Below are 11,510 nucleotides of genomic sequence, written 5' to 3' on the forward strand. Positions count from 1 at the left end.
ATAATACTCTTAGTGTATCTCATTGTCTCATAGGACCCAAACTCATGGCATGTGCACATACGGGTTAGAACCCTGCGTGTTTGTGCATCCAACGGTGGTACAGAGTCTGGTTCCAATACACATTGGCACATATGACACCAACATAAATCTTTGAGCCACAAACCATCCAGGTAACCACGCAAGTGTATGTTCCACACAGACATGTTTGCTAGTAGCTACATAGTACACATGTCCAAGAGGTTAAGTTATTTCATTGTTGAGCTAGAACTTATACCTTGAGCAAGGGCAAACAATCAGCATGCGGTCATTCTCCTGATAAAATTATGGCGAAAAATCCCCAAAACATATCAAGTACTGTTAGCAGAATACAAAATAAAAAAGTCAATGACTTAATTACGCCCAGCCATATTTTTGTCGACTCGCCCGCACACCCGATGCACGACGCCCGCCCGCTCTCTTCCACCTCCCTCCGTCCCTCCCTCGCTCGCTCTCTCCCTCTCTCAGATCTCCAGTGAGCTCCTCCACGATGGTCTCCTCCTCGACGACTTCCTCCCCGGCGACGACCTCCTCCCCGTGCCCGCGCTCGCTCCCACCTCCTCCCTATGCGGCTCCTTTCTCTCTCCCCTCCGACGACGATGGCGGGTTTTGGTGGTGGCGACGGCGAGGTAGGCCTCCTCCTCCTCTCCTCCTCCTCACTCTCCTAGATCTGCTCCTTAGGGTTACGGCGAGCTCTCTCCTCCTCCTCACTCTCCTAGATCTGCTCCTTAGGGTTACGACGAGCTCTCCCTCTCATTTTCCCAAACTCTGGCTGCCTTAGAAGGAAAGGGGTTTGGGGGAGGAAGGGCAGCCAGGTGGTGGGGAGGCCAGCGGTGGTTTAGGGGACCTGGCTACGATGGAGGCGGCCAGGCAAGTCGGGGCAGGGGCTCCATGGCCATGGCGGCTGCGGCAGGGGGAGGGGAAGAAGGCGAAGTCGTGGGCCAGCTAGGGTTTTGTCGGAGCTCCACGAACGGTGAAACCCTAGCTCGTCGCGGAGTAGGGGCGGGGGTCGCCGGAGAGGGAGCCAGCGAGGAGAAAGAAGGGCGAGGGCGAGGATTGGGCGAGAGGTAGGAGACGACCGTGCGTTAGATGCGTCCGATCAAAAATAAAAATAGGCCCAGACTACCAGGGTTTCTCTAAAAATACCCACAGTCCTGAGGCCCTGAATTGCAAATTCCGCGCCTCCTCCGCCCTTGAATCCTGACCCAAAAAAAAAAAAAACGCAAAGCAGAGCTCCCTCCCTCCTCTCGCCTCTTCTTCCCCGTCGTGGTGTGGGGCATCTCGCACCCCACCCCTGTCCCCCCCCCCGCTCGCCGGTGTGCGCGCTTTCCTAGGGTTTCCGCTGCCCCCGCCGCCCACCCCGCTCTCCTCTCGTCAGCGGCGATGGCGTCGGCCCCGGTGGCAGGGGCAGGGGCCGGGGGCGGGAAGGACGACGAGCTCGCCGATCTGGTGCGGCGCCTCGTGGGCGCCCTCGCGCGCTACGCTGATCGCCTGCCCTTCGACCTCTATCGCCAGGTTCGCGCTCGGATTTGTGATCCCCTGCCGTCTGTTGACGTCTTTTTGACCAGTCCATGCCTCGTTGCGGGGGATTTGTGGGGCCCGGGCGCTCAAAGACTTCGCCTTGTTTGGGAAGGCTTTGTTTTTTACTACTATTGTCTAGGTAGTGTTGTGCTGTTCTCGGGTAAAATTCTAGGTTCGCAACCATCATCGATTTGGTAATGCGTTGTTTTGCTGTCGCCTATGCTTGGACTCCACATGTACACGTTGCTCTTGATTTGCAGGTTTTCAATGCAAAAAAATGCCCCCCTTTTGAGTTTTGATTAATGTGACCATGTTTGGCGTTAAGTTTAGGTGATTAGTGCCCCCCCCCCCCCCCCCCCCCCCCCCCCCCCCCCCCTTTGGCTCCATCTTTTTTTATATAAAAAACAGAACAAGATATGCAAAATAACTAAACAAGTGTAAGTGAATCACTTATTGAAGTGGAACGTTTCTTTAAAGATGCACATTTCTCAATCGTTTCATTTATATGGCGTCGAGAAATGGTTTGTCTTTGTGATCTATCATTGAATTAGAATGAGAATTGTTTGCTGTCAGAATTTTCTTTCCTTGTCACTTGGCCTAATGCTTTGTTAAATTAGTTTTCCAAATACTTGTAATTCCTAAGGTCCGCAGCATTTTTCTTGCAACACTTTGCATATTTGTATTGCAACAATTTGAATTGCACAACACATGCACTTGATGTGTTTGATATGGTTGGCTTGATTGACAGCATTGTAGCACAACTGTTTTAACAGTATATAACCAAAGAACTTTGCTCATGTGGTTCATGGTTCCCTTGAGAATTGAAGCAGTCTACCAGAATACACTGTAAAACAAATCTAGCATCTTTCACATCTGGGATGATCATTTATTTATGGCAACGTTACTTTGTCAAACAAAAAGTCCATGCCTTATTTTTGTAGCTGCACATAAACAAACGTACCACTGGTATGTTTATGATGTATTAATTTGAGCCCTTGCTACATGAATTACTGAATTTCTTCATGGTCATGCTTCAGAAACTTCGTTCACTTACTACACTTGCTGCGATCTCGATCACACTTCTGTTTGCCTGGAAAATGTTGAGAGCTCCTCAAGAGCAAGCTCGGAGGCCTCGTAGGAGGGCTGCCCCATCATCTAGCAACACCAGCACTAGATCGCGACCAGGCACTTTAACCACAACAGATGCTTGTTCATCAGCAGATTCAAGAGCACACGAAGCAGTTAACCAGCTTTTCCAGCCAGTAAATGTATTGCTTGATTTCATTTGTTAAATACTGAGATGATGTAGCTGTTTTGCTAGAACTCTTTGGTTTGATAGTTGTTTGTTTCTTCTGCAGCTGACTCTTGAGCAGCTTGTCAGGCATAAGCTAAGCGAAGGACGAAGGGTACTCTGCTAGCTTCTTCCTCACAACAGTTTTCTGATTTATAGAGTAATGCTATATTGATGGATGTTTCTTGTTTTCAGTTCACATGCCGCTTGCTTGGTGTGATTTTGGAAGAAACATCTCCAGAGGAGCTTCAGGTGGGCTGTAATGATGTTGCATTGATGCCAAAACTAACTTCAGTTTACACTATTGACTAGTCAACTAATGGATTTATATCTTCTTGCAGAACCATGTCACAGTGAAGCCTTCCGTGGTGGAGGTTCTCCTAGAAATTGCAAAATTCTGTGATGTGTATTTGATGGAGCGCGTTCTTGATGATGAAAGTGAGGCAAGTGCTAAGTAGCAACACTTCTTTTTTTCTTCTTTTGATAATGTGGGAGCACATGAATCAATAGCCCTTTGGTCTACGATTTTGGATTTCATAGTGTTTGCATTATTATATATGTACTACCTATTACAAAATTTAGAATTTGAATGATTTCTGCAGGGAAAGGTTTTATCGGCCCTGAGTGAAGCTGGACTTTTTGCTGGTGGTGGCTTGATAAAAGATAAGGTAGGCCGCAAGCAACTACTGATTGATATTCTAGTATTGCTTATAGCCATCGGCTATTTGCTATGTAAATATATAATACCATTTATTAAAATCTGCAGGTTCTCTTCTGTAGTACAGAGAACGGCCGTACATCTTTTGTTCGGCAACTCGAGCCTGATTGGCATATCGACACAAGTCCTGAAATTGTCCACCAATTAGCTGTAAGTACACAAATAGCCGCAACAACGAAGTGACAGACACTTTATTGAGATAGTTTTTGATTTGCTATTTATCTATCTATTTATTTGCCTTGCAGAGGTTTATCAAATATCAACTGCACATTTCGCCGCAACGACTTGAAAGAATAGCAACCAATGTTTTCAGCGCTCCAAGCTTGGAACAATATTTTGGAGGCCTAGACCAGAGATAAGAGGTAGAGCACATATGTTATGTCCTAATAATCTATTAACGTGGAACACTTCTAAACAATATATAAGAGGATCAAAGATGATAACATGGAAACTCCAGAAGAAATACCCTAATTTATATTTAGTTTCTTTACCTGCAGGTCAAACTCCATCCAACAAAGGGGCGGCGGCTTAGTGAGAACGGAGGACATCATTGTTTTTTCTTTTCTCTGCTCGAATGATGGAACTCGTTTTTCCTGTATCATGTGTAAAAGCCTGTGCTATGTACTAGTAATCCGTTGTTATGCGATATGCAGTGCCCCATAATCTATGCAAGGAGATAACATATGTAGTAGCATACTTGGGTGAATCAGTTGTGTTAATGCACAAGTATAACAAAAACAGTTGTGTCGACCTGCTGCTATTGCCATTGCCTGTTGGTCCCATCCCATGAGGCTGCTGATTACAGTAAGCAGTTTCATGAAAAGGGGACATGAATAATGAGGCTAACGACTGATCGGCTGTTGCATTTTAACATGATCGCCACTATCCATTTGAACAAGAACATATCATCTTTGCAAGTTGCAACCCAAAAAGAAACACCCCTTGTTTGTGCACTTTCACATTTTCCAAGCTTTCAAAATTACCCAGTGAAATAAACTACATGAAGATTCTCCCAAATGCCACAAAATTCAAGCAGAGTTCTCCTCTCAGACCGGTCGCTCTTCTTGGCATTTCAAGCATGTACACGTGAACCCATAATCTGCAAGTTGCGCCTGCCTCTCCTCGTATGGAAGGTCTTCATCGATGTAGGAGATGGTAATCTGGAATGTTCATTGTCAGATCGGTAGGATAGGTGCAACATAGCATAGCCAAACTTCTCGTCTTGATTGCATAGTCGAAACGATATAAACAAATAATAGGATACCTCTTTGTCCTTGCTGATAGGCCTCAGAGCAATTACCACTGCATGGCCATCCTTGTCCTGCAGTGGTATTTCAACAGCTCAGATCTGCCTTACTGACGGTAAATTGGCATGAAAAATGAACTAGTCTGCTCAGACAAAAATGTACGCACTCACCTCGTCTCTCTTAAATGCTTTAGCATTTGGACAGCACGAGTGGTTCATGCAACTCTGCAAAGGAAAGAACGCCGTTCCTGCCAGCGAGAAATCACCAGGGACAATAATTTATACTGTTGAGCAAACATAGGCAAATAACAAGTACTGCAGAAGGAGCTGTGCATACCCTCACAAGGAACTGAATAGTCTTCACCTAAAGCATCTAGGAATGGCCCCGTTACCTTCTCTGCTTCCTCCTAGATCACAGTGCAATTCAGGTTTACAAACTACAGGGTTCTTTTCAGATTAAGAATCATAGAAATTTGGGCCAACTATCAACAGACCTTCTCACTCTCTGGAAGATCGTCAATGTGTATGAAATAGTCTTCAACTGGTGATGCGACAACTAAATCACTGCAACAAAGGAGAGGATAGCATTTTGAGATATTATGATTACGATGCCAAATGCAGAACAGATATTTGTGCTCATTATAGGTGCAAATAAAATAATGACATCACATGTATGTCCATCAACACTAAAAGAAATAAATAAATCCACTTACAGATTGTTCAGCTCAAACATGCCAATTATATGGCCATAGATGTCAAGCGAAAACACTAGACCATTGTCAAGGAAACTTCAAAACTGGATAAGAAAATAATTTCAAGGAAACTTATATATGCCAAACAAGTCTGTGGGCTACTGAAAAGGATACAGGGTGCACACTCAGGATCAAAGATTGCATCCTTGAGAAGCTGCAGTGACTGCAAGATAAATCAGCACGTCAGTGACTAATTAGATACATCACAACAGAATAAGGTGAATGTATTTAGATGTTATTATATAATTTATTATCCTTGCCCATACAATATATTAAATTGATACATTAACGAAAAAGATGCTCCATTGAAGTGGCCTGTAATACCATCAGTAGAACGTGGACTATTAGTTTCATAATGTCCAATAAAGTGAATTATCTGCTGCATAATTACCGTAAACGCCAGATCCCTTATTTGCTGTCTAAACAATTCTTCTTCACAGGAATCAACATCTTCAGGCAATGCAACACACTCCCACCACCTGCAAGCATAAGTTCTTTTTTGTCACAAGTTTGTTGTAGATAAACAGGATTTTGTCATAACTCACACAGCACATGCAGAACTAGCCTTCTGGCTGGCACATGTGAAGAATAAAGACTCAAGCCTTGCCATGAGAATGTCATTGACTATTAAAGAACGTTTGTAGGTTATACTATTCCATTGAATTTTTACTATCGCACACAAAAAGCGAACAACAAATATCATGCTTGACAACAGCTGCATCGCGTAACACTGAGTGATGTACTAACAACTCCAGGTCGTCTGAGGATAAGTCACGCAAGCTCATTCTTGTTACCTCTTTTTGAAGCCCATCGAAAGTGGTTTCCAGGCTTCCATGAGGAGCGAAGAGCTTGATTCATGAGGCCCATGCTGTCTTTTGAGTTTCCTATATCTCAACAAGGTGAAAGTGATAGCCTGACATATAAAAGCAGAAGTTTGTGCATGAGAATCAAGAAATATTACTGGATTGCAACCTAGAATGATAGAAGACAAAAAGGAAACAAAAAGTGATTCCTTTTTTTTGTTTTTTAGCATTCTTGACATTCATATCATTGTCTTATCATGATATGTTCTGTTCTGGTGCATTGGTCTATAGCAGGTTCACAGTTTTGACAGATATTGGTGACTGATATCAACTCTTAAGTCTGATGCCCAATTTTCTGTTTGTATTTGACCAAGACTAAACTGCACTTTTCGAATCAAATGTAAAAAGAAGATATCACCTGAACAAGATTAGAAAATGAAAACAAACATGGTCAATTAGAGTGATGTTTGGATGCCTACATACTATATAGTATGCATACTTCTGTCACTTACCTTGGCAGCAACCAAAAAAATATCATTGGTTCCTGAAATAAAGAACAACTATCATCAGAAAATAGGTTTACAACTTAAATGAAAGGTGGAAACTGGACGTTGAGCCATAATGATGCAGATCATAAATATTTAGTGCTGGCTTACCATTAGCATGCCCTACAAATTTCTGAAGGGCGGATTTCCGTAATGGTTCAGTCTTGGATCCAGCACACAGCAAAGAGTGATAAGAATCCCAATCGGAATCCGCACATGATTGGCTGTACAAATTGCAATATCACTTAACCAAGTTTTCTTCTCAAGATTACATTTATATGAATTATCCAAAAAATAACATGAGTATGTTCTATGTTCTATAGATACAAGTTTTTTACGAGGAAATTAGGTCTGAAGTGACTATAAATAGTGAGGAGAAACAGATATCATATGTTTTGCAGAGAGAAGTTAGTTTTCAGGCCTATATAATCATCTGTTGTGTCACTTTGCAAATCGAAAAGAATTCACAAATTGTTAGGAACACAAACCTGCAGTAGAGTTCTCCCTCACATCCACCAGGGCAAGCAACAACTGATGGCAGACAGAACTGATCAGTTAAAGGCAACGACATATTACCATCCATAAGTGACATCAGGACCTCTTGTGGCACAGCATTGCTATTCCCACTTGATGCACCAGAGCAGCCAGTACTTGACCCAGCATCACTCCCATGGCAATGTCTCTCAGTAGTGCCATCAACACTACCACCAAGGCTTTGCAAATACAATCTACGCCCAATTTGGAACTCTATAGAACCAATGAAGCGGAAGCAGTAACTACACACAACACAGTCAATCTGCAAAAAAGGCACATAAAACCGACTTAACACTTCAGAGAAACAGTTCACATAAAAGCCACAATGAATGATCCACTTTCAATCAGATGGGAGAACCTTGTTAAGGCTGTCCTGAGCACCGACCAACATTTGGTCCTTCAGAACAAGGTCGTCTTCAGCAAAGTCCCTATTTGCACAAACACCTGAAAGAACCGGTTTGTTGAAATTGCCAGCTTTTACCTTATGCCAATTTTACACGAGAAGAGCAGACTGGATGGTTGCCCTCTAACGTAATTGCTCAGTAATGGATACCTTTCCCATGCTTGCTACTGTAGCTCACTCTAATGCCATCAAGCTTCTTGGACCATATGAGTTCATCATAGTATTCCTGATGAAGAAACAAAAGGCAGCACATTCATTACCTCATATTAGCACTGCATCAACCACCGATGTTAACACCCAAATATAGCCCCCCTCTCATAATTTTGCATCAACGCTATCAAAGCCTAAGATATCACACCAACAACGCCATGAAAGGCCAATATACCACGCTAACGCCATGAAAAAAACTAAATTTGGCAATATTCGACCAGAGTAACAGCTTTGATGTCACGAGACTGATCAATCAGGGGATTCTCAAGCAAACAGGCTAGTCGTACAGAAGGGGCCGGAAAGAAAGCAACTACCTCGGCGGATTGGAGAGGAGGCGTGGCGACGAGCTGGGCGATTTGGGGCGCGAACTCCCTGTCCAGATCGCACGGGCTGACGCCAATACCACCCATGCCGTTGGTTGGGGTGCCAACCGGAGCTTCTCGCGGCGGGTTCGTCAGCCCCTGGCCGCCGCCGCCGCTTTTGCTGGCCGCTGGGGTTTTGGGGTTTGAGCTCAAGCGTACGGAGAGGTAAAGGTACACACGCAGACTGTAGCACGCGTTCGCCACAATGAAGACGTAAATATGATTTTACGCGTTCGTCTCCAGTAACCTCCGGCTCAAGTCATTTATCTCTTCCATGTTTAATCATGAGAAAGCAAAGCCTCCAGTCAATTTGATTTAAACTAAACTAGACTAGATTATATTCTACTATGCAAAATTCATCGCATCGAAAATAGTGTAGCATGTGCAAATCAAAGTGTGTTGGGCATGGTAGAGGCCATGGACGGTTGGACGGTATGTTAACAATCAGAGTTCAAAGTTTTGGTGAAGTTTAAGTGCTCCCTCCGTCCCCGAATAAAGCAATTCCTAGAATCAGTGTCGGTCAATTTTTTTTTTAAGTTCAACTAACTTTATATAAAAGAGTAGCAATATCTATGATACAAAAGAGCACCTTATGAAAATATATTCTATGATAAATCTAATAATACTAATTTGACCATAAATCTAAATATTTTATTCTAGAAATTCAGTCAAAGTTTAAAAAGTTTGACTTAAGACAACTCCAGGAATCTATTTATTTAGGGACAGAGGGAGTAGGAATTTGCAAATTCTAGGGATTTCCGTAGATGAGTGGTTTTTTTTGCTCAAATATATTTTTTTATTTGAAAATATTACTACTTGTTAAACGAGGCTTATGAACTATGTCAATCAATTTGCACATACGTGCTGGGGGTTGGGAGGTGGTTTCCTCAGTCCTGCCCTCTTTTTATGCCAGCAAATTCTATTGCTTACTTGTGGGCCCCATTTAATTGTTTGACTATAATTACTGGATTTTGGTATTTTCACCATGAAGGGTAAAGAAAACATAATATCAAACCGTGGTGATCGTGAACGGTAAAAACCAAAACAAGGTATATGATGAATCCCTCCCGACAATCAAAAGAAGTCACAACCACGTTGTTGCTGTGGACTTAAGAGTGAGATGACCGGGGACAGGACGATTCTCGATTTCAGAGGTGTTTGGCTAGGTTTGCCTAGCCCTGCATAGCAACGGCTAGCCTGGATTCCTTCCTCGAATTCCCCTCATATGGAGACGAGCTCGGATTCCTAGTGACAATATTTGTTTCCGGTAGAATCAGTCATATACTAAGGGCTTGTTTGATTTGAGCTCAAGCAAAATTGCCTAAGTCAAGCATGAATCTCATACCTCCAAATCATGGAAGCCAAATAGACGAAGTACCACCCTCCCTTCATTCGTTTCCACCCTCTGTTTTCTACATTAAGGCTTATAGTAGTAGAATTTTGAAAATACACCTACGAAGCAATCAACATAGGCACGACCACCACGTAAAATGAAGCAATTTAGGCAAACCTAGTGCCCTTAGCTGTACTCATGGGCCTTTCCATCCAATAAAATCTTCCATAAAAAGAATATGAGATGGGACGGACCTAGTCCCGTGTTTGGTTACAGAGATAGGTTGATTCTAGTTTTTGTTTGTTTGTTTGGAGCTTGACCTAGGAACTGTACTAATCTTTTCTAACACTATCATCATGAACCGACACATTGCTTCTTTAGTTTGCATTCCATTGTTATAACGTACGGACAGTTTTGCTAGTCAGCGTTCAAAATAACAGTTCATGGTTCGAAGTTGGAGGAACAACCGCAGATTATATAAGTAGAGCACCCACAATAGCTCCCAAATGTTGTTCGGGCATTCAAAATGCAGCAACCTCTGAATAATGCATGCTACTGAAGATGGTAGAGGTTAGCGGGGGATGCAACCTATATACATACAACTTGATAAAAGGATAACTCTGACAACTGCCTCCAATAATTAGATGGATCGCAGTCAGAGCACGAGTATACTAATGCATAAAGTTAAGTACAGACACAATAACTTGTCAACTGATGTCTGTTTGAACAAACCTAGCTCTGTCGTGCTCGCTCATGAACAATTAATCTCTTACTATATAACAGCAAAGGGCTCATCAATCAAAGTGTCAAAGCACTAACTAGCATAATCACGCCATTCTGTTGGCGGCGATGCAAATGGGACACATGATACGGGCAGCCTGTTTGTCGTCATCCACGATCCAGTTCAACCACCCGACGGGGAGCTCCACTTATTTGTAACTGCAAGCTGCATCTCTCCAACTCCCCTGCAGAGCTTCCAGCGCCTCTTCCATAGGTCCTGCGAAAATGTCTGCGCTGCTGGTGAAGGCTCTGGCCGCCCTCGTGGCAATGGCCGCCGTGGCCGAGCTCGCCGCCGCCAAGAACTACACGATCCAGTGGTCCGTTAGTGGGAACTACGGCGACTGGTCATCCAACAACGCCGTCAGCGTAGGCGACACCGTCGGTGAGCTCCAGCTCCCAAATAATCGAATCCTTCCTGTCTATACTGTGTATACGTACTGTATCTGATCGAGTTTGTATGCACGCCGCTGATTGGCCGGCGGCTTGGCGCTGCAGTGTTCACGTACGGGCCGCCGCACACCGTCAACGAGCTGCCGTCGGAGGCGGACTACAAGAGGTGCAGCTTCGACAACTCGGCGTCGTCGGACCAGAGCGGCAACACGGCCGTCACGTTCGACAAGGCCGGCACCAGGTACTTCGCGTGCGCCGCGGGGTCGCACTGCAGCCAGGGACAGAAGGTGGCCATCACGGCCGCCGCACCGGGGGCTTCCCCGGCGCCGAAGCCCAAGGAGAACTCGGCGGCGGCGTCGATGGCCGGCGCGGTCGGGCTCGCGGTGAAGCTGGCGCTTGGCCTCGGCGTCGGAGGAGCCGTGCTTGCCGCCTTCTGATCGAGCTCCCGTGCGGCCATGCCCGAACCTTCATGAATCATGATGGTGTTGGCCCGGCTCGTGTGGTTGCGCTTGCACTTCCTACAAACATTTGTCCATGAGTCCATCTGATGTCCTGTTCCTATACAATTATTGGCGACTATCTTTGA

General features: G+C 44.4%; 3 protein-coding genes across 4 annotated transcripts; 2 read left to right on the forward strand and 1 right to left on the reverse strand.

Moving 5' to 3' along the window:
- The first annotated feature begins 1,248 nt into the window (after positions 1–1,248).
- Positions 1,249–4,316, forward strand: LOC136496313 (peroxisome biogenesis protein 22-like). 2 transcript variants are annotated; one of them, XM_066491959.1, is made up of 9 exons: positions 1,249–1,551; positions 2,595–2,825; positions 2,916–2,963; positions 3,044–3,100; positions 3,190–3,291; positions 3,451–3,516; positions 3,615–3,716; positions 3,812–3,928; positions 4,049–4,316. In XM_066491959.1, the coding sequence occupies exons 1-8, from the start codon at positions 1,420–1,422 to the stop codon at positions 3,923–3,925; spliced, it is 852 nt and encodes a 283-aa protein (XP_066348056.1). In that variant the 5' UTR covers positions 1,249–1,419; the 3' UTR covers positions 3,926–3,928; positions 4,049–4,316. The 2 variants fall into 2 exon arrangements, with proteins under 2 accessions (XP_066348056.1, XP_066348055.1); XM_066491958.1 differs by having other exon boundaries at positions 4,064–4,316.
- A 144-nt stretch (positions 4,317–4,460) lies between these two features.
- Positions 4,461–8,727, reverse strand: LOC136496312 (histone-lysine N-methyltransferase ATXR2-like). Its single transcript, XM_066491957.1, has 15 exons — positions 8,374–8,727; positions 8,000–8,075; positions 7,805–7,890; positions 7,401–7,708; positions 7,024–7,136; positions 6,880–6,911; positions 6,359–6,477; positions 5,956–6,043; positions 5,679–5,727; positions 5,526–5,580; positions 5,307–5,376; positions 5,150–5,219; positions 4,984–5,060; positions 4,831–4,887; positions 4,461–4,726 (listed from the first exon to the last, which is right to left on the reverse strand). Exons 1-15 carry the CDS (start codon positions 8,467–8,469, stop codon positions 4,613–4,615), a joined length of 1,410 nt encoding a protein of 469 aa, XP_066348054.1. The 5' UTR covers positions 8,470–8,727; the 3' UTR covers positions 4,461–4,612.
- A 1,769-nt stretch (positions 8,728–10,496) lies between these two features.
- LOC136495298 (blue copper protein-like) lies at positions 10,497–11,510 on the forward strand. Its single transcript, XM_066491261.1, has 2 exons — positions 10,497–10,916; positions 11,030–11,510. The coding sequence occupies exons 1-2, from the start codon at positions 10,760–10,762 to the stop codon at positions 11,359–11,361; spliced, it is 489 nt and encodes a 162-aa protein (XP_066347358.1). The 5' UTR covers positions 10,497–10,759; the 3' UTR covers positions 11,362–11,510.

Source organism: Miscanthus floridulus, chromosome 12, assembly GCF_019320115.1.
Source record: "Miscanthus floridulus cultivar M001 chromosome 12, ASM1932011v1, whole genome shotgun sequence".
Lineage (NCBI taxonomy): Eukaryota > Viridiplantae > Streptophyta > Magnoliopsida > Poales > Poaceae > Miscanthus > Miscanthus floridulus.